At 44.6% G+C, this 22,576-nt stretch overlaps 1 protein-coding gene and 1 non-coding gene across 6 annotated transcripts in view; both read left to right on the top strand.

The window, feature by feature from the left end:
* Nucleotides 1–4,013: 4,013 nt before the first annotated feature.
* KLHL7 (kelch like family member 7) overlaps nt 4,014–22,576 on the top strand; it is a 44,506-nt gene continuing 25,943 nt past the window's right edge. Inside the window, exons 1-7 of one of the 5 annotated variants that reach the window (XM_036429178.2) lie at nt 4,250–4,387; nt 5,638–5,780; nt 6,900–6,915; nt 7,082–7,230; nt 18,112–18,214; nt 20,223–20,316; nt 20,625–20,749. In XM_036429178.2, the coding sequence (XP_036285071.1) occupies nt 7,174–7,230; nt 18,112–18,214; nt 20,223–20,316; nt 20,625–20,749 (379 nt within the window). In that variant the 5' untranslated portion in view covers nt 4,250–4,387; nt 5,638–5,780; nt 6,900–6,915; nt 7,082–7,173. Of the gene's footprint in view, nt 4,388–4,908; nt 5,049–5,637; nt 5,781–6,899; nt 6,916–7,081; nt 7,231–15,127; nt 15,313–18,111; nt 18,215–20,222; nt 20,317–20,624; nt 20,750–22,576 lie in introns of those variants that run through there. The other 4 variants (XM_045577917.1, XM_036429177.2, XM_036429182.2 and 1 more) reach the window with 4 other exon arrangements.
* Nucleotides 15,372–15,477, top strand: LOC118714664. Its single transcript, XR_004986656.1, has one exon. It is a non-coding gene; the product is annotated as a U6 spliceosomal RNA (small nuclear RNA).

Raw genomic sequence — 22,576 nt, 5'->3', positions numbered from 1 at the left:
ATGAATCAGTAATATGCTTTTGCTCATTTATATTCTTTTCTTGGAGGCCTCATCCTGAGTTTTCAATGCTTACTGGACATTTTTCACACATATATTACCTAAAACTCAACTTGCCTAAAACCTGCCTCAAGAAAGAATACTTACAAATCAATAAGAGGGGATGGGGGAAAGATCAAAAGAAAAAAGAACAAAGGACACAAGCAGGCAATTCACCAATGGCCAATAAACATATGAAAACATGCGCAGCCTCATTAGGCATTTTAAAAATAACACTGAAAAGCCCTAACAGGTTTGGCTCAGTGGATAGAGTGTCAGCCTGCGGACTCAGGGGTCCTGAGTTCAATTCTGGTCAGGGACATATACCTTGGTTGTGGGCACATCCCCAGTGGGGGGGTGTGCAGGAGGCAGCTGATTGATATTTCTCTCTCATCAATGTTTCTAACTCTCTCCTTCTCCCTTCCTCTCTGTAAAAAAAAAATCAATAAAATATATTTTAAAAATAAAATAAAATAACACTAAAATATTGCCTTTTGCTGTCATAAAGCTCCTTTTTAAAATCTGATCCTAGCCCTCGCTGGTTTGGCCCAATGGATAGAGCATTGGCCCATTGAGCCAAACTAGTAAGGGCTAGGATCATATTCCAGTCGAGGTTCAATTCCAGTTGAGGACATGTACCTCAGTTGCATGTGTCTCTTTCACATCAATTTTTCTCTCTCTCTGTCTGTCCCCCTCCCTTCCATTCTGTAGAAAATCAATGGAAAAATATCCTTGAGTGGAAGGATACAAAAAAATCTGATGTCAATGTATCCAAGTTTGTTACCACCTTCCCTTGTCCACTGGGAACTCTTCCCTCTAGGTGAGTGATCTGTTATCTTCACAAAAGGAGCCAATGGAGGTCTTCTGAAGTTTAGAAGAGCTAAAAACAAACAAACAAACAAAAAAAAAACAATATGGGCCTGATATTTATACTGGAGACCTGTGGTAACTCTAAAGGACAGGGAATGTTTTCCTTAAAAGTTACTAATATAGTGAGGATTGTGCAACTTTTGTCAACTGTACTAAGAACTGTTTTAAGCTTTCAGCAGGTGTGAGATAAATTGCAACACCACCACTAATGTATCTCATGCCTTTGGTCACGTCAAATTGCCTACAGGATTGTTTCTAATATATGGAAGTGAAGCATCCACCTTATATAAAAACTGCTGTTTGAAATTTTAACTCTGTTATTTTGGCTTCTGAAAATGCTGGCTTGCTTAAATAATAAGGAAAACAAGACTACTCCTACTTCAGAGGCCATTAAACCTTCCCAGAGGAAATTATCAGTGCTGGTGCCAGGCCAAGCCTTTGGTTGAGGTCTCAAAGCCCCAGCACATGGGGCTCTTTAAAACTTGCAAAGGGGACCAGAAAGAAAAAAAAGAAAAAAGAAAAAACATATTTGGGAGATAAAGAAGGTAAAAAGATATGATTAGGGAAAGTTCCTTCATGTTGGGGCCCAGAATTTGAAATACAGTTTTCTCTCGACCCGTGCATGTGATAATGATAAAGTGTAATTCCATCTCTCTAAGTATTGCTTGGTTCTTCTCTGGTCTTCTCTAACAGAAGGACTGTCTATTCCTCTGTTTCAGCAACCAGTCCCAGGGGACCATGTTCTCTAGGAAGACTGATGAGCTCCACAGGAGCTCTCCCTTGCACCTGATTGTAACAGGGATTTGCTCCTTTCTCGCCCCAATGAATATATCTTCATATGTAATGCCAGTCATGGTAACCTCTCTGAATACAGAAATAAGTACTATAGATCAGCCTGCACTGTGGTGAAGACTTTGAATGCCACCTCTCAAGCCTTTAGTGCCATCAGTATCAGTCAAGAACGAGGACAAGTTAGGGAAGTGTTAATAGAAAACCAGGCAGCTATAGAAGACCTCCTTTTAAGACAAAGTCACAGATGTGAAGAATTTAAAGGACTCTGCTGTTTCAACCTGAGTGATAATTCACAGCTCAAAGAGCATAAAGTAAATCAAGTAAATGATAAAACGAAGAAAGGGATTCTTTGGTATTGATGTGTCTAATCCTGTGGTCGGCAAACCAGGGCTCGCAAGTCACATGCCACTCTGTTGATTAGTGAGTTTGCCAACCACTAACCTCCTGGCTATCTAGTGTTACTGGTCTTAGGGAGGCATTTGTTTTCATTCTTTTCATCTTTTTCAGTATCATAGCTTGTTGTTGCATAGCTAAATGTGCTCCTTTAAGTGTATTCCCAAATCCCCTACAAGACTAATGCTAAGAAGCATGTTCAACAGCAAAATGATTACTTCCATATGGAAATAATTTTTTTTTCCCAAGTGAAACTAATCTAATCGAAACAAGATAGACTAACAGTGGGGAATAGTGGGGAAATCAAGAAGTTAAAAATGTTTCATTTTAGTTATATAGTTAATAGTCTTGGTAATTAATGCATGTAGAAGACTATTGTTCCAGGGACTGAAAGGTATGACTGGACCTACCCTGACTTCGAGAGACCCACAAGCAATTCGACCTTTGTGTCCCAGGAGGACTGTGAGAGACCAAGGCAGTATCTGAACCATTGTGTTCTGGGGAGAGATGTCAGACTCCCAGGATTCAGATCAAGAATCACCAGTCCGGCCGAAGCCGGTTTGGCTCAGTGGTAGAGCGTCGGTCTGCGGACTGAAAGGTCCCAGGTTCGATTCCGGTCAAGGGCATGTACATTGGTTGCGGGCACATCCCCGGTAGGGGGAGTGCAAGAGGCAACTGGTCGATGTTTCTCTCTCATCGACGTTTATAGCTCTCTATCTCTCTCCCTTCCTCTCTGTAAAAAATCAATAAAATATATATATTTTTTAAAATCTTTAAAAAAAATAATAATAAAAAAGAATCACCAGTCCGCAGATGAAGGGTTGCTTGGAAAATCATCAGGCTGCAGCTTTATCTGATTAAACTTTTCCCCTAAATCCCAGGCCCTTTACCTAATTTCTCCTGAATTTCAAACCCTTTATCTGCACTTCTCTCCTCATTAGAAGGCCAGCTTGAGATAAGAGATAAGACGGTCTTTTGGGGTACATAACACACCGTCTTCCCAATGAAAGCACCCATAAAAATCCAATACTTGACTCTATTTACTGGTTCTGGTAATGACGGGCAGCACGAACGCCAACATTTCCAGTTTCACAAGGAGGTAAAAAGAAAAAAAAAAAAGGATCGCATGTTCATAGCAATCTTTTGATAATAGAAAAAGTCTAAACAACTTAAATGTCAACTAATAAGAAAGGAATGGCCCTAACCGGTTTGGCTCAGTGAATAGAGCCTCGCAGGTCTGTGGACTGGAGGGTCCCACTTCGATTCCAGTCAAGAGCATGTACCTTGGTTGCAGGCACATCCCTAGTGGGAGGTGTGCAGGAGGCAGCTGATGGATGTTTCTCTCCCATCCATGTTTCTCTCTATCCCTTTCCCTTTCCTCTTTGTGAAAAATCAATAAAATGTATTTTTTTAAAGAAATGGATGAGTAAATAACTCCGTGTTATAAGCCTGTAACTTGCAGCAAAGTGATAACTTGTTCAGCGCCTACGATATGCCAACCTCTAACAGTGCAGGGGAGAAAACACCAACTCTGTCCCAACGGAGATGACACTAATCGGAGATACTTTAATGTAGTCAGTCGCCCAATTATCAAAAAAAAAGTATCATCTTGCCATGTAATATAAATTTATAAATACATATATATTTACATATATACATATATACATACATACATGCATACACACATATATACGCATATACGTACACATACACGAACACGAACACGTACACGTACACTTACACATATATATACATTTCATGGACCAAGGGAAAAGGACGCGCCCCTTCTAGCCTGCGCCCGGCTCCGGGCCGGGACCGCGGCTGCCCAGCGCGCAGGGAAGGACGTGCGGAGCCCGCGGCGCGCCGCGCCGCCGTGACGCAGCCCCTCCCCCTGCGCCTCCAGAGCGCCCGGCCCTCCGCGCACTGCGCCAGCTCCCTGCCGGCCCGGCTCTGCTTGGAAGGCGGCCGGCCCCGCGGCGCAGCCTCCCCGGCGCCTCCTGAGCCAGCCTCCAGGCCTCCGTGTGCCGCAGCGGCCGCGCCTCCGCCGCCCGCCCGCGCGCACGGAGCCGGGCGCCGCCGCCGCCGCCGCAGTCCCAGCCGCGGAGCTCGGTGTAAACAGCAGCCCCCGCGCGCCCGGAGCGTGCAGCCCCCCGGCGCGCACCGAGCTGAACCGAGGATGGCAACCTCCGCGGTGGAGAAAAGCTGCAAGAAGAAGACTGAGAAGAAGCTTGCTGCTCGAGAAGAAGCCAAATTGCTGGCGGGCTTCATGGGCGTCATGAATAACATGCGGAAACAGGTACCGCCAGGGAGGGAGTGGCGCACGGCGGGGCGCGGGGAGGGGGCGGCGGGGTCCGGACTCTGATCCCTGGCTCCCTGGGCCGGAATCCGCGCCCTGTGGACCCAGACCCCTCCTCTTCCTCTGTCCTCCCCCTTCCTCCCATGTTCACGCCAGCCAGCTGCTGTTGGCAGAGGGTCTCTTTACACTGTTGTGGAGCAAGCGTGCCGCCTCCTCCTCGTCTGTCGATTCCCTGGCTCCCAGGTCGGATCCGTGGGAGACTCCCCGGGCTGGCGTTCGGAGTCCCGTGTGGTGGTCTAGCAGCTCGGCCCTAGTAGTTATATGGCCTGGGGAGGCGAGGATCCATCCCTCCTCGGCGAGCTGCGCAGGAGCGGTGTAAGGTGTCAGGAGATGGGGGGCGCAGAAGCCCCATGCCACAGCCCAACCAGAAGCCCCCCGAAGAGGGGAGAGAAGCACCGCCTGGCCTGAAAATCTAGATCCTCTCAAACAAGCATCCCCGCCCCCTCCCCTACACATTAATTTCGAGCAGAAACACTCATGGATCCAAGCCGTGCTGCTGCCTTTTAAAGGCCCCGTGCGCCTCCGCCGTGATGACGGGCTCTTTGTTCTGTCTCGGGTAGTAGGAGGCGCATTGGGGAAAGTCTCCACGCGTCGGCGAAAGGTGGGTTGTGAAAAGAACCGATTTTAATATGCCAGAGAATGTAGGCAAGAGAAGTTTTGTGGTTTTGGCTGTTGTTTTTTTTTTCTTAACTCCATAACATCTTATACCAGTAGAGCATAAAAAGGAAAATCACTTGGTTACTTTTTGATTCTGTAAACTTGATAGAAAATGGGAGTCTAAGGAGAGACGTGTAAGAATGTTTCGGTGTTGTGAGCCAGGCCCAGTTTTTCAAAAGGACAAAAGCAGGTTGTTAGGGGCACCTGCCAGGCCTGGTTTGCTTAGCTAGTGGTTCTGATGGGAATGGGAATGGCAGTAGAGGAATGTAAGATCCTTATGAAGATGTTACCTTTGGTTTCTTTAAGGGAATTCTGACCGACGGGATCCTGTCTTTGTTCATCCGCTCCCGGTGTGGTGCATGAATGCAGTAGATCCTCTGTGGGAATGAATGCCTTTCCATCTTTCCTAGCCTTTTGTTCTGAAAGAGCTGTGAATGCCTGGATTCAATATTTTATGTAACTTTATGTACCTATGTTTGTGTATACATTCATGTTGCTTTCATGGTGACCATACCACCATTTTATGTTTTCAGCACCACCGACTTCAAATTCCTGGTGCATTTAACTACGGTGGTTGTACACCACCAGCCTTCCCACGCCTTCAGATAATGCGCTTTCATCCGTGGGCTGTAGCGTTATAAAGCATTGCCTCATTTCTTGCATAGACAAGGTGCCCGTGGGTTAAGTATCATGCTTGCTTGAGGAGAGGGGATTGCCTGAGATTGTATAATTTAGCTCCTTGGGTTTTAAAATGGGTTTATATACATCACGTAGATTTAGCTTTTGGGCTGTATTAACATCTGTTTGTCTACTGTCAAAATATAGTTACTGAAAAAAATCAGGATTCTGTACTGAGTAGGAAGGGGAAATGGATGCTGGGTGACATTTCTTCTACGGGGGTGACTCACCTTAATCTGCTGGGTCCTCCTTTTGTCCATGGCTTTGCCTGTAAGTCCAGCAGATCTCCAATAGCACTTTTCCCAATTTCGTGGAGTCCTGCATCTTTTGTAAGACGTGTAGGTTCGTTTTGCAGTGGGTTTACATTGCCCTTGTGTTGTTCCATTTAACATCATAACGCAGGAGAGGCTTGCCAAGAATGACTGACAAGGGCAGTTGATAGGGATTGGCAGGAATAGAAGCTGGTTTGGCCAGAGAAGGAATGTTTGAGGGAGGACTGATTTCATATGTGTCTTTGTTTTTTTGTGAATATTTTTGTGTGGTGACTATTTTTGCTTACCCTTCTGACCTCAGTACTTTGGGAATCAGGGTAATGAGTACCTGTATGACAAGGAATCCTCTATGAAGCATTTTTTTAAAATATATTTTATTGATTTTTCACAGAGAGGAAGAGAGAGGGATAGAGAGTTAGAAACATTGATGAGAGAGAAACATCAATCTGCTGCCTCCTGCACACCTCCCACTGCAGATGTGCGGGGAAACCAAGGTACATGCCCTTGACCAGAATCGAACCTGGGACCTTTCAGTCCGCAGGCTGATGCTCTATCCACTGAGCCAAGCCGGTTTTGCCAATGAAACACTTCTATAAGAATTTAAGAACACTGAAATTAGAAAACCTGAATTCCAATCCCTGGGCTACCACTAATTAGTTTTATTATTTTTAGATATTATGATTTAGGTCATTTCACCTCTCTGTAATGTAGTAGCCAATCTTATACATATAAAAGGGGGTTCTGCAGAACCAGCAGCTTCAGTTTTTTTTGTTTTTGTTTTCAACTTCTTACGGAGCTTTTTCCTTCATCACCCTTTCAGTCATTCCCGGTCTTTTGTTTTTAAGTGCATTTTCCAATGAAGTAGAACAGTGTTTCCCAAACTTCTCTCAGAGCACTAAGTATACAATTTTACCTATATGTTCCCCAAAATTCCAGTTTAGCACTTCTTAGCTGGGATTGAAGAATCTGTAGTTTAACAACTCCACCAGGTGATTCTCATCATGAGAGAAGTTTGGGAAACACTGAAGTAGAGGATTCACGTAAAAGGATACAAATCACAAAGTGCAGCTCAATGAATTGTTACCAAGTAACCCCACCACCATCACCAAGAAATATAATATGACTAATACACCAGAGGTCCCTCCTTATGTCCTTCTTAGTCACTACCCCTCAAAGGAACCATTATTCTTCTATCACCATAGATTTTCCTTGTACTTAAAAAAAAAAAAAAAAAAAAAAAAAAAAAAAAACTTATATAAATGAACTCTTGTCTTAGTTTCTTAAAGACTGTGTTTGTGATTTTTATCTATGTTGTTCTATATAGCTCTAGTTCAGTGGTCGTCAAACTCATTAGTCAGCAGAGCCAGATATCAACAGTGCAATGATTGAAATTTCTTTTGATTGTCAAATTTTTTAAACTTAAACTGTATAGGTAGGTACATTGTTATTAACTTAATTAGGGTACTCCTAAGCTGGCCTTTGCTAAAAAACGTCCTCAATCTGATTGAGGTACATTCGCTGAGGTTAGACCCCTTCTAACTATCCCATCCACACTGGTCTTGTATACTTGTCTATCTCCTTTCGTTCATCCTCTCTATATGTCCAAACCTTCTTAACATACCTTTAATTAAACTATAGGTACGTTGAATAAAACTTGATATCATACTTAATAACGATGTTTATTGATGAAATTAAATTCCTTACAATATCCATAAAATTAAATCATGACAATGACTGACAAACACTAATGTGAACGATGGCCTTGCATCTCCTTGGAAAGTTTGAGGAAGTCAGGTTTGTATGTTGTTGTTTTTAATTTTAGGCACGATTCCAGGTTCTCATCAATAAGATGACTTCTCAATTTACTCTTGATAAGGTTCACGCTTGAAAATGATTGTTCGCAAACATATGTAGACCCGAATAAGTAAAGAACAGCAAACGCTAGTTTTTTCAGTTAATTATATGAATCAGGAATACTATTGCAGGTGTTAAAAATCAACATATCTTCCTTCTCCAGGTCTTTCAAAGCAGATCACTTGTGCTGTGAACTAAGTTCACATTTGTTTTTCTCCAATATTTTCATATCAGCACAAAGATGTTTAAATTTCGAGCTCCACAATTCTTCGTTTTTTTAAATCCAGCAATTGCATTTCAAAGTTGCCAATGTCAATATTAAAGGGAGAAAATTTTAATTCTGTTGCAGTAGCATTAAGAGGTTTTTTAGCACAGGCTAACGTCACTTAGCTCTTTCTGAATTCATGAAATCTGTTGAGAAAAGATTTAAACGTGTTGCTTTGAAATAGAAATGTCAATATCAGAATTATTTTCTTGGCGATGTTTTAACAGGCTTGGAAAGTGAATCAAAGTTTCTCTTTCAAAATCTTGAGCAAAAAGAGATAATTTGTTTTCGGATGAAATAACTTCTTCTAACATCAAAAAAATTGTGTTTCCTTTTCCTTTGTAGTTTACAATAAAGCTGATTTAGATGAGACATAACGTCTACCACTTCAAGATCCTAAGGGCTAAGTAATGATAGACTTTTTTATACAATTCTGGGGTGGAAAAGAAGATAGGAAATTAGTTAAAATTTATATAAATACTAGGAGCTCCTCATGCCATTTGAAATTGTGTGGCGCCGCCCACTCTGGAGTCTCAGGTGCGGCCCGGTACATGAAAATTCATGCATTGGAGGGGGGGTCCCTCAGCCCAACCTGCCCGCCCCCCCCCCCCCACACACACACACACAGTCTGGGAGCTCTCAGGAGCGGGAGGCGACCCAGGCAATTAGGGGACGGGGACACCTCATCACACCTCTGCTGCTGCCACTGCCAGCAATGCAAGCCTTGGCCAGCCCTGGGCAGCTGGGCAGCTTCCATCCAAGGCTTGTCTGCACCTCAGCCAGCCCTGCTTGCCTGAGCCTCAGTCAGTGGAGGGTGCACGAGGGCCTGAGGTCCCTGGTGTGGCTGAGGGGACTCCAGCAGCAGGCGCATGGAGCAGCCAGCCCCGGCCGAGGAATGGAGGATACCCTCAAAGACAGGAGTTATAACTTCAATTTGTTGGACACCACAGTCAGGCTTCTGCTTCGGGGTAGGGAGGAAGAGAGGGATGGGTAGCTCTTTGGAAGAGACTGAGCGAGCTGTCAGTCAGAGGGGGCATGCAGGAGGACCCAAGGCCCCCCGGTAGGGCTGGGGGGACTCCAGTGGCAGGCACACAGAGCAGCTGGCCCCACCCCCACTGTGGGAGCCACCATCATCTTGTGATGGTGTGATGGTCAATTTGCATATTACCTCCTTATTATATAGGATGCCCACCTACTTCTACTTAAGCAGGACCATAAGCTGTGTCTTATGGTAGAATCTATAAGCTGGATTGGGGTCTGTCCATCTTCCCCCCCCCCTTTGCAGGACATAAAAATATGCAGATTCCAAAATTTAGATTATTGGTTAGCAGAGGTGAGTAGAAAGAGCTATCTATATATGGGCTTCTTAAAAAAAAAAAAAAAAAAAAAGCCCAATTTTTCCACTTTGTTTTATTAGAGAAGCACTGCATATGGGGGATTACTTGACTACCTGTCAGTAGTAAGATCTTTTGTATCTCATTTGGACATTGATCCTTATATAAACTTCCTGCATTGGTAGAATTCAGACACCAAAGTCCCACCCCACTCCAACAGAAGTTAGCTGGACCTAGTAGCTGTAAGTTCTTATTTCCAAGTTTACTTTGTCTTTTAGGGTTTCTATTTTCTTTTTTCTTTTTTTAATATATTTTATTGATTTTGTACAGAGAGGAAGGGAGAGAGATAGAGAGTCAGAAACATCGATGAGAGAGTCATCGATCAGCTGCCTCTTGCACACCCCCTACTGGGGATATGCCCACAACCAAGGTACATGCCCTTGACCGGAATCGAACCCGGGACCTTTCAGTCCCCAAGCTGACGCTCTATCCATTGAGCCAAACCGGTCCCGGCGGGTTTCTATTTTCTTATTGGCCCACGGAGTGCTTTGTTCTAGCTTCAATGCTGACGAACCATCCTCTGTCAATAACTGTTCTTTTGTGTGTCCTCTGAAGACTAGTTTAGGAAACTATTTAAGTTTTTACTCCAGGAAGCTTTGAAATGGATAAATATCAATTAAGTTCACTTCCATTTCCCATCTCAATTTTTTCTCAAGCTATCATTCATAGTGTTCCAGATAGTCTGTAGTGAACTACATGACTTAAAGCACTGCATCTAATTCTAACTAGCAACATAAAATCCCCCAAATTGGACTCTTATGAGCCCTTTTATTAATTCCCACATCTATGATCTCCTATAAATTAAATTGAATTGCAAATGTCTGCTCTCCCTGGTTTCTTATACTGCTCAGTCTCAGCAATAAAGACATAGGCCTAAGTGTTTGGGTAATCAGGATAGCTTCCCCAACAGCTGCAGTGTAGGCTGCCTTCCATTGGGACAGATTTCATATAATACCTCTAAAGCTGAATTTCTCCAATTTCAAGGTTGTGCGTGCCTATACCTCAGGTTTTTTTGCATGTCAAAGGAACCCTAGAACTCTTAAGATTAGCACAGCGTCCTCCCAATCTCCACAAGCCTGAAATCTCTATCTCTAAAATAGTGCAAAGGTTGTCATTATTATACAATCCTAACCCACATTATTGTTCCAAGCCAAAAAGAGAACAGAAACTTCCATTTTTGAGGAGGGTTTTCAAAGACAAAATCTTGGCTTTTGTTGTTGAGAGGTTGCCAATCTATCAGCTGTCTGTAATTGATAAACTCTAAGACTAAACTCACTGGGAGGAATCACTTATCAACAGGCTCTCACAGTCCGAGAGCCCTCAGGAGAGGGGGGTGACCCAGGCAATCAGGGGAAGGCTACACCCCCATCACACCTCTGCTGCTGCCACTGCCAGCATCGCAAGCATTGGCAGGCCCTGGGCGGCTGGGCAGCATATAGAGAAGGAATTTCATCTATACGTAATGTTTCATTGTTTTTTTTTTTTGTTTGTTTGTTTTTTTTGTTTTTTTTTTAAATCAATCTTTATTGTTCATATTATTACACAGGTTCCTCGTTTCTTCCCCCCTCCACCAGGTTCCCACCCCACCCTCTGCCCCCTCATCCTCATCCATTGGTGCACAGTTTATGTTCAGTCTCTTCCTCCCTCCCTTTCCCCGATAGTAAATCCCTTTTCAGATAGCAAATCTGTTACTTAGCATTTTCTCATATCAATAATACCTCCACATGCCCAATGATACACTTCACACAAAAGACATTTCCAAATAGGTCAACCAGCCTCATCCAGGCCCCACCCAAGGCACTCACAGTTGCTCTGGACCTGACTGTTGTTGCTACAGGCCTGGCCACACCTGACCCAGCTGCTCTGGGCCCGGTTGCTCCGGGCCCGGCCACTCCGGGCCTGGCTGCTCCCAGCCTGTCAGCCGCTGCTCCTGGCCTGGCCGCACCAGACCCGGCTGCTCCGGGCCTGGCCGCTCCCAGCCTGGCAGCCGCTGCTCCGGGCCTGGCCGCACCAGACCCGGCTGCTCCGGGCCTGGCCGCTCCCAGCCTGGCAGTTGCTGCTCCGGGTCTGGTCACTGCCACTCCCGACCTAGTTGCTCTGGACTTGGCTGTTGCTGCTACAGACCTGGCCACACCCGACCCGGCTGCTCTGGGCCCGGTTGCTCCGGGCCCGGCCACTCCGGGCCTGGCTGCTCCCAGCCTGTCAGCCGCTGCGCCTGGCCTGGCCGCACCAGACCCGGCTGCTCCGGGCCTGGCCGCTCCCAGCCTGGCAGCCGCTGCTCCGAGCCTGGCCACTCCCAGCCTGGCAGCCACTGCTCCGGGCCTGGCCGCACCAAACCCGGCTGCTCCGGGCCTGGCCGCTCCCAGCCTGGCAGTCGCTGCTCCGGGTCTGGTCACTGCCACTCCCCACCTAGTTGCTCTGGACTTGGCTGTTACTGCTACAGGCCTGGCCACACCCGACCCGGCTGCTCTGGGCCCGGTTGCTCCGGGCCCGGCCGTTCCGGGCCTGGCTGCTCCCAGCCTGTCAGCCGCTGCTCCGAGCCTGGCCACTCCCAGCCTGGCAGCCACTGCTCCGGGCCTGGCCGTACCAGACCCGGCTGCTCCGGGCCTGGCCGCTCCCAGCCTGGCAGTTGCTGCTCCGGGTCTGGTCACTGCCACTCCCGACCTAGTTGCTCTGGACTTGGCTGTTGCTGCTACAGACCTGGCCACACCCGACCCGGCTGCTCTGGGCCCGGTTGCTCCGGGCCCGGCCACTCCGGGCCTGGCTGCTCCCAGCCTGGCAGCCGCTGCTCCTGGCCTGGCCGCACCAGACCCGGCTGCTCCGGACCTGGCCGCTCCCAGCCTGGCAGCCGCTGCTCCGAGCCTGGCCACTCCCAGCCTGGCAGCCACTGCTCCGGGCCTGGCCGCACCAGACCCGGCTGCTCCGGGCCTGGCCGCTCCCAGCCTGGCAGTCGCTGCTCCGGGTCTGGTCACTGCCACTCCCCACCTAGTTGCTCTGGACTTGGCTGTTACTGCTACAGGCCTGGCCACACCCGACCCGGCTGCTCTGGGCCCGGTTGCTCCGGGCCCGGCCACTCCGGGCCTGGCTGCTCCCAGCCTGTCAGCCGCTGCTCCGGGCCTGGCCGCACCAGGCCCGGTTGCTCCGGGCCTGGCCGCTCCCAGCCTGGCAGCCACTGCTCCGGGCCTGGCCGCACCAGACCCGGCTGCTCTGGACCCAGTTGCCCCAGGCCCGGCTGCTCTGAGCCTGGCCGCACCTGGGCTGGATGCTTTGGGCTTGGCTTCTGCTGTTCTGGGCCTGGCTGTTCCCAACCCGGCTGCTCTGGGCCTGGCTTCTTCGGGCCCGGCCACTCCGGGTCTGGGTGTTCCTGGACTGGCCACCCTGGGCTTGGCCGCCTCTGCCTCAAGCCTGGCTGCCCCTGCCCCAGGTCTGGCTGCTCCAGTGCTGGCCGTTGATGCTCAGGTTCTGGCCGCTGCTGCTCTGGGGCCTGGCCGCTGCTGCTCCGGGTCCGGCTGCCACTGCCTTGTGCCTGGCCACTCTAGGTCTGGTCGCCGCTGTTCCAACATTCTGTCCCTTTTTCTTTCTTTCTTACTTTCTTTTTTTTTTAAAAACGCATTTATGTTGCAATGTTGGCTGGTGAGTTGAGTTCTGACTTAGTCTTTGATTTTTCAAGATATTCTTTGCATTCTTTCTTAAGTAATTTTACTATCATTTGCTCTCACTTGATTTCTTCACATTGAGAACTTCTATTGTTTCTTCCTTCCCGTCCTGGAATCTCAGCAGGTTGGCCTGTGGCACCCCTTTGTTCTCCGCGGGCTCCTGCGCTGCTTCAGCCTGTCGCTGGGGTTGGCGCCGCCCAGGAAGCATCCCCGGTCCTTGGCTCTGTTGCCTGCGCTCAGCGGTTGAGGGCTCAGGGGCCCCCCCCCCCCCCCCGGAGGCCCCGTCGCCCGGCTCCTTGCTGGCACCCGGCTGGCAGGTGTCCAGCGGGGGCTCCTGCTCCTCGTCACGATCCTCCAGTCTGGAGCTTTCTTTCTCTCTCCCGCTAGGGGAGTCCAGGATCAGAGTCAACAGACTGTCCTCTGCGCGCAGTGTGCGCGACTCCGGGGGCTCGGCCTTTCGCCGCGCTCCCAGGACTCCACCTCACAGCCCCGTCTCCCCCTGCCCAGCCTGGGTCCCCAGGGACTGGCCCAGACCGGGAGTTCGGGGCGGTCCGGTCTGAGGCTCAGCGCCGCCGGAGGCTTTGTTTCTTCTGGCTAGGGTAATCCAGCATCAGAGTCAACATTCAGTCCTCTGCGCACAAAGCGCGCGACTCCGGGGGACCCCGCCTTTCGCGCCGTCCCCGGGATTTTGCCTCACAGCCCCGTCTCCCCCTGCCGGAGCCTGGGTCCCCAGAATCTGGCCCATAATGGGGCTCAGCGCTGCCAGTTCGGGGGTTCAGCCCAGGCTGGGGGTTTCATTTCCTTCCTGCTAGGGAACGCCAGGCAGCACCCAGCCCTCTCCTCCTCTCCGGCTGCGACCTCTCGGTGCGCGCGAACGTGCGAGCGCGCAGCATGTCTCCGTACCTTAGGCTCTTTTTTCAGCTCCTCTGACTTTCCCTCTGGCTTTCTCCCTCCTTCCTATTGTAGAGTTTTCAGTCAGTCGACCACCTGTAGGTCTGGGCAATGTCCACTCTACATTTTAGTTGTATTCCATTGAAATTGTTGTGAGCTGCTGCGGTTAGGTGTCTACCCGAGCAGCCATCTTGGATCCTCCTCATTGTTTTTTTTAGACAACATTTTAGATACTTGCCAATGAGATGTACTGGGCTGCTGAGTCTACTAGAGTTCTCCCTTTTTCCCTGTTCACTTTGGGGACAGAATTATGGAAGAAAAATGAGCCAGGAGGCCTGGCTCCATGTGACACTAACAGACTCTTACCCATCCTGTAGTCACGCTTCCACAAGTAACAGTCCAAGAAAAGTACTGAAACTTCCTTCCCGGTGCTTCCGTTCCCCAGGGGAAGAGGGAGTACATTAAGAGCCAGAAATCTAATTTTTCCATAAAAGTGTAATGGTTATCCCAACACCTTTTTTCAATTATCTGACCTCTCACTACATTTTTTAAAAATTATTTTTAGAGAATTTCAGTTTTACTGAAAAATTAAGCAGAACATGCAGTTTCCATTTACCCCTTCGCCCTCACCCCCACAGTTTCCCCTATTATTAACATCTTGCATTCGTGTGATACATTTGTTACAACTGATAAGCCAACATTTTGACTTTATTATTAACCATAGTTTACATTAGGGTTCACTCTTTCTGTTGTACATTGTATGAGTTTTGACAAATATATCATGACTTGTATCAACTGTTATAGCGTCATACAAAATAGTTTTACTGCCCTAAACTTTGTCTGTGCTCCACCCTCTCACCACAGTTTTGAAATGATATCTTTATCATATGTCAAATTTCCACTTGTTTCAAACTTGAATGAGAATGCTTTTCCTGTTTCACCATTAAATTTGATGTTTGCTATGGAGTTCTGATATTTGACCTTTAGTATGCAGGCACATTACTTTTTTGAACCCTATTTGACTAATACCCTGCTGAGTTCAGTTTGCAAATACTTGACATATCTGTAAGTCAGTCTCTAAAGGAAGAAAAAAAGTGCAGCAAGAAAATGTGTCCAAAATAGCAACTGGCAGTTAAAGAAAAAAGAAGACAGCAAGAAAGCAAAAATAATTAGCATAAAAGAAGATGGCATTTATAAGGTAAAACGTAAGTTATCAGTGATAAATATGAAGAATTAAACACTACTGAAAAATATTATGTGCTTGCTTCGGCAGCACGTATATAAAATCGGAACGATACAGAGAAGATGAGCATGGCCCCTGCACAAGGATGACATGCAAATTTGTGAAGCGTTCCATATTAAAAAACTAAAAATTTAAAAAATATATATTATTAGATGGTGAGAACTTCTAAGTCACACAAAAATCTGTGCTGTTTATAAGAGACTATTCAAAAACTGAAATTAATACAAAGATATAACTAATATGAGGGACATAATTAGAGAAATTGCAGGGATTATTTTTCTTGTTTTTATCCAAAAACATGTATTGTTCAACAGGTACTTTTTGTTTCTCTTCATTCCACCCAAGACTAGTTACCTCTCACATTCTCCGATTTTCCTGAGTGTCTTTCTCTTCCAATTTCTTATCTGTGGTTATGCCCCTTCCCCAGATAGCAGGAGGGAACTCTCTAGATCAGTCCCATCTCTTATTGAAACCGATCTATTGTAGTACAGTCAAATAAATGTACCATTTGGGTAAAAAAGATCCCTCCCCTTTCACCCCCGTCCCCATCCACACACACATTAATATCCAGCCAAAGATTAATTTTAGATTAAGACTAAATTACTCTAAGATCCCTCTGATTTCCCTAATGTCCTCCAGGGCCTATTGATTTGCTTCACTAAAACTCCCTATTGCTGAGTGTGCCTTGCAAAGGTTTTTTGCTACATTTTCGTTTAGCTCTCTACATTTTCTGGAACTTTGCATCAGCCATAGATCCCTCCCTTATCTTATTTGCTGGCTATTCTGTCCATATTCTTTTCCTCCTTCCTTTCCTTCCCTGATGCCTTTATTTTTCTCTTAAGGAACTTGATCAGCTTGTTTTGGTGGTAACCAAATCATTCGTTTAGTATTTGGTACCTGGATATTATTGTTTTTTTGGTGTGGGTTATAGCAAAATTACCTGAGAGTTATGCCTACTCTGAACCTCCTCCCCAAATAAAAGGAAACAACATTTTTAAAATTCAAGGCATTATTAGAATAACAATAGCTTTAACTTTAAGTAATCTGCATATAATTTCTAAGCAGTAGTCTATAGCCTTATAAAAAAAATTTCAAATAAGCCATAAAAGAGAAATTTTGTTCATCCTTTAGCCAACTGTTTAGGGCCCATTTCCTTTCTCAATCTAAGCATTACCGTCTTATTTGGATTTTTATTCCTGGAGTAATAAAATAGGAAATAGCAGTGATTTATCTATCAGAAGCTAGATTAATAGTTACCGCAAAATGCCATGTCCTCTGAGCTATTTCTATGAGTGATAAATTTTTTTTATTTTTTTTATTTTAGTCTGAAAATACTATTTTCCTCATTTTCCCAGTTCCTAAGAGTGCTTAGCATATCCCAGGCTGTAAATTTTCTCTGATCCTTACCTATAAGTTATATATTTAATTTCAGTAAGAAATTGAAATTTTATTTTATAGAAAGGACTTTTTTTCTTCTTGAAATTTATCTCTAATGGTTCTAATAAACCTTACTTTTTTCTTTAATATTCAAATTTTCCAACATTTTTAGTACTTAGTCTAAATCCAGCCTTCTTTCAGCAGCCTAGAGTGATGACTGTTTTGGCCTTTGTCAGAAATCACAGTTTAAAAGTGACGGATATCCAGCTCCTATCAGCAGCACATCTGAGAAGAGTGCTGTTTAAGGAGAGAGTGCTGCATGGACGTTTGGCTCACCCACTCTGAATTCTGAGTTTTTCTATTTCAATTGAGATCTATGAAGGTTAATGTCTTAGGATGTGCAGTGTGTACTCTGGATTTTATCAAGGATACGTCATTTTCAACAGCAGATTGCTATGTTTGAAAAGCATGCATTTACACAATGGAATGCTATTCTGTAAAGACAAAAGTTTTTAATTTTTAATGAGGCATTTGCATTTCCTTTTTTCTTTTTGTTTTTTGTTAATTCTCATCCAATGATACTTTTCCATTGACTTTTTTTAGGGAGAGTGAGAGAGAGAGGGAAACAGAGAGAAACATCAATGTGAGAGAAACACAAACAAACATTGGTTGCCTCCTGTGAGCCCCGACCAGAGCCGAACCCGGGACCCTCAGATCCCTAGGCAGATGCTCTATTCACTGAGCCCAACCAGCCAGGGCAAAATCAAGGAAGTTTTAAACCTTTTCAACAGCATGGATGGACCTGGAGAACATTGTGCTAAGTGAAATAAGGCAGTCAGAAAAAGACAAGTACCATATGACTTCACTCATGTGTGGAATTTAATGAACAAACTGAACTATCAAACAAAACAGAGCAGACTCATAGATAAAGATCAAGCAGCCAGCTCTGTTGGAGGGATAAGAAGTATAAGTGCATAGGAATTAAGCCAGAAAGAAAAGCCATTAAGGGCATTGTCATTATGTCATTTACTGGCCCCATAAAATCTCACTGTGATAAATAGCTTAGAATTTGTCTCAGAAAAAAAAAAAAAAAAATTGTCTTCCCTTTAAAAATTAGTTGACTACTTCTTTGCTGATTATAAAGATTTTCCTAACTGTTAGGAAGCTCTGTGCCTGATTTTGGTACAGAAAACTCATGATAGCACTCTGTGAGTCCTTCATAAATATTATAAACAAATTCTGTACTGGAAAAAAAACAAAACACAAATTTAAATAGGAAATAGAGATGAAGCATTTGACAAGCACCTGTTTAATATGTTTGCTGAACCAGGCCCAATGAGCCCCTTTTGATTTTCTTTCTTTCTCTCTCTTGATTAGAAAACATTGTGTGATGTGATCCTTATGGTCCAGGAAAGAAAAATACCTGCTCATCGTGTTGTCCTCGCAGCAGCCAGTCATTTTTTTAACTTAATGTTCACAAGTAAGTATCTTAAAGTCAAACATATTATTTATTCTATTAGTAGCAATGCTCATGAATCCATGCGCCACTCCCACCTCCTTACCCCACCCTCCTGCTGATCCATGATCCTGTTGTTATGCAGTCGGTCATTATGCTTCACGGCATAACAACCATTTGCATATTACATTTTTATTATATAGGATGAGAATGAGATGGGTCTAAATGAAAACATGCTTTTTTTTTCCTGGTTTATAAAGAAGTTCAGATCATGAAACAGTGAAGAGATTGAAAAGTGGTCATGGTTATGATTAATCAAAGGAGTCATGTCATTTCATTAGCCCCAAAAGCCCCAGTTCTTTATTAATGGGGATACAGTTTCTACTTAAATGGCTACAGTTTTCTTCTTAACCTCTGGTAGAAAAGCAAAGGAACAGATAAACCTTATGACATTTTATCCAGCGAGTTTAAGTTAAATAAAAATGAAATATTACATACTAGTGGCCCGGTGCACAAATTGGTGCACATTGAAAGGAAGTTAATTAGAAATATTTTAATATCGCTATTTGCCCTTTTTCTGTAATAGAAGTGTCAATCAAACTCATGATCAACAATGACATATTGAAACACACGTGTGTGATTGGTGCCAGCAAGAGCTTGATGTGTATCGTACATGTGCGAGTCAACTTAGTCTTTTACATAGATAAAATAAACTTGCTTAATTAGACCTGCTTTCTGATGGAGCTAAACTTTTTCCAGTCCAGTAAAGCACCCCAGCTTCTCTTACAGGTAATTGTCAGCAACACAGCAATAAATATCAACATGAAACATTATTATTGTAGATCACACAGGAGAACAAAGGGTGAAATATTTAACTGCAGCAGTGTTTGACTATATTCTGCACAGTGAGAAAACCTGAAGTCATTTTCAAGGTCCACCATTTCTTACTTCTCTTCAGTTGGGTCAAGTTTCTAAGCTTTCTAAATCTCCATTTTTCCAGCTAATGAAAAGATAATAGTATTCTACCGAGACTCCTATCTACCTACTCCAGGACTTCTGTGAGGATCAAGTGAGATGAGGCATGGGAAAATGCTTCACAGACATTTGGTTAAAGTGTAAATGTTTTCACCTGACTATAAAGCAAGTTCCTGGGCTAAAGAAACTGCAAGAAGGCTAGTTAGTTGCTAGGGAGAGGAAGCCAGGTGTTGCTACATTAGGTCATTACCCAACACAACAGCAACCATTTCTGGGCTGGCCATGGGGTCTGGGCAGCATTGGCTGTGATTTAGTGGGCTGTCGCTCCAGGGGGGTGGTGGGGCCTGTGTCCCACTTGGGGGAAGCTGAGTGTTGTTTTGACAGCACCAGGTCCGTGCTGCGGTTTCTCTGTAAATGGTCAGTGTGCGTCATAGCGACCAGTCAGACAGGTGGAAGGACACTTAGCATTTTAGCCTTTTGCATATATACATAATACTAGAAAGAATCCTAGACTTGGAGCTGAGAATTGGGTCCACGTTCTTGTACCTCTACTGAGTACTGTTTCATGAGCTTCATTAAGTTATAAAATGTATCTACCTGCCAGGATTTTGGGACGAGGAGAGCTTTGCTAGTTGTAGCTGACTATATATATAATGGCCATTGTTCTCATGGGTTTGTTCTAGCAACATCAGAGGCATTTTGCTCATAGCAATTTAAAAGAGTGCTACTAAATTATTTTAGAAGTTGGGAAAATACTAAGTCCAGTTTTATTTCTCTCTGTTCACGTGCCCTCCCCACCCCCCCACCCCCGCCCGCTTTTTTTTTTTTTTTTTTTTTAAGAAGTACACTAATTCTTTAATTTCTTAGATAATTTTAATTTAAGGCATATCTCACGTGTGGAGAATTAATTTGATTTTATTGTAAGAATGTTGGGTTTTCTGGAGTATTTTCCAGAGAAGTCCTGTCCTTTTATTCCTCTCCATATTACATGGCCCGGAATAAGCTGTTTCCGCTGTGGTGGTGCTCATGCCATTTGTGTTTCTCTTCTTCATTTTAGCTAACATGCTTGAATCAAAGTCCTTTGAAGTAGAACTTAAAGATGCTGAACCTGACATTATTGAACAGCTTGTGGAATTTGCTTATACTGCTAGGTAAGTTAAGAGGATTATTTCTGTAGTGGAGGGATAAGGTTGGGATCTATCATGGCAAAGCATTTTAGCAAATCAATGTGTTCCAGATTCTTCAGAATGAAAAATTTCAAGGATTTGGCCCTGGTGGGGGGTCGGGGTGGGAGGGGGGAGGTGGAGGGAGGAAGTTGACAGGAGGAGGAAGTTGAAGGTCCTCTGCCATACTAATTCAAGGATTGAAACTTTAATTTTTTGCTTAACTTCAGTGACTACAATAGCATTATTTAAATAAAAAAGGTAGGGAATTAATATTCACTTTAACTTATTTGCAGAATTTCTGTGAACAGCAACAACGTTCAGTCTTTATTAGATGCAGCAAACCAGTACCAGATTGAACCTGTAAAGAAAATGTGTGTTGATTTTTTGAAAGAACAAGTTGATGCTTCAAATTGTCTTGGTAAGAAATCAGATTCCTATTTAAAAATAAAACTTTTAGTAAAAAAAAAAAAAACTGGTTATGAGTATCCTCTTTTAATCTTAAAGACATGTTCACTAGAAATTTTAAGAAGAGCTTAGAGAAGTACATGTTAACTTGGGCAGCAATATTGTATCAGTATTTTCCAAAATATAAAATAGCTTTCTTAATGATTTTTTCTTTATCTAGAAAGGAGTAAGGATTGCATCTGGTGGTGGTGTGTGATATATAACATAAACATGAATGTTTACCTGTGTTGAAGTCCTTATGATTACTGTGATCTGTCACGGATAAGGAAACTGAGTTTATGTAACTTACTGAGGTCATATAGCTGGTATGTGGAGGACCTGAGGTTGGAACTCAAGTAATCTATCCTTGACTGCTGTCCCTCCACAGTCAGATCTGCTAACTGTTGTATACTAGAAGCCTTAAAAAATCCTAGGCTGTACAGGGAGATACTAATTAAGGGGCTGCTATAGCACTCCATTTCAAAGCCATTAATAAAGTAGTTTGATACCAGGAGAAGCAGAGAAAGTTGATCAGAGTTTTCCAGAATGCAGTGTGGTATGCTTTCACTCGCTTATCCATACATGAACGAACATCCAGACCCTTGTAATTACATTTCCCTACTCTTGCTGTGACTCAGAGTAGAAGAGGATCAGGGTAGGAATCTAGGAAAGAAAGTGGAATCAAGGACAGTAGAGAGAGAGGTCTAAGAATCCAGCCAATGCTGAGATTTTTGACCCACGGGAGAAGACAAGGGGTGCCGATGACAAGAAGCCAACGGTTGCAGGAGATGCTCAAGAAGTTTGGCAAGCCTCCTCTGTCCCCCCTTTTCTAGGCTCCCTCCTCTGAGACAGTTTCATTACTCCACCTTGCACCCATCCCCCTCACTGTGAGTGCAGAGATAAAGACCTTAGAAGACAGGTAGAAAGGAAGTGGAATAAATTTTGAGGGATCAAAGCCAGGCAAAGGGGATGAGAATGAGATTGTTTCTGGTATCCAGAAAAGGAACTGAACCAAATGGAAGGGGGTGGGGGGGGTGGGGGGGATAGCTGTGCAGGTGAATATACTAATGGAATTCTTTTTTGAAGGTAGCCATTGGTTTACACAGTGAAAATATTCCTATATTAGGAATAAAAGACCAGCCTTCAACCCCAATAGAGACACTCTTGGTTTGAGGAGTGGAAAATAACTGACCTTGCCTGGAGGGTAGAAAGTTGCTACTCCCTCCCCCTCCTGGAGCTGAAGGCCAAATCAACAGTCTGGGTTAGTCAAGGCTGAAGATAGCAGAACAAACCAAGAAGGGAGATTAGGCCATCTGGCCGAGAAACTAATCGGCTTCAGCCCCGTGGACCTCCACCCCCCCTTGTTTGGAATGTGCTTGTTTGAAGAGTGCTTAAAAAGGGGACCGCTTTGTAACGGCTGCTGCTTCTGGCCGCGCCATTGCCGCGGCGGCAGCCCAGATTCGAATCTGCAATAAAGTTGTTATTTGACTCCGCAATTGGCTAGTTGGAGTTATTTCCCGGGTAGGGGTCTCTGCCTCTTGGGTGGTCTCATCTCCATTCAACATTTTGGGGGCTCGTCCGGGATTACTCTTGGATGAGCCTTTTTATCTCTTGGGCCAAAAATTGTGGCTCCATATAGCAATAAGATTTATATTCCTGAGATTTATTTTCCCTTATGAAAATAAATATGCTCAAAATGTATTATTAAAAAAAGATTTTTAAAGAGGATTTGGAAGATGATGTCTCAAAGTGTGTTTCCCTAACTCACTAAATTTCTTACTGGGGTGATTCATCTATAATA

This window comes from Pipistrellus kuhlii, unplaced genomic scaffold, assembly GCF_014108245.1.
Source record: "Pipistrellus kuhlii isolate mPipKuh1 unplaced genomic scaffold, mPipKuh1.p scaffold_m20_p_10, whole genome shotgun sequence".
NCBI lineage: Eukaryota > Metazoa > Chordata > Mammalia > Chiroptera > Vespertilionidae > Pipistrellus > Pipistrellus kuhlii.
The sequence above is the reverse complement of the archived record's forward strand: the minus strand, read 5'-3'. Positions and strand labels throughout refer to the sequence as shown.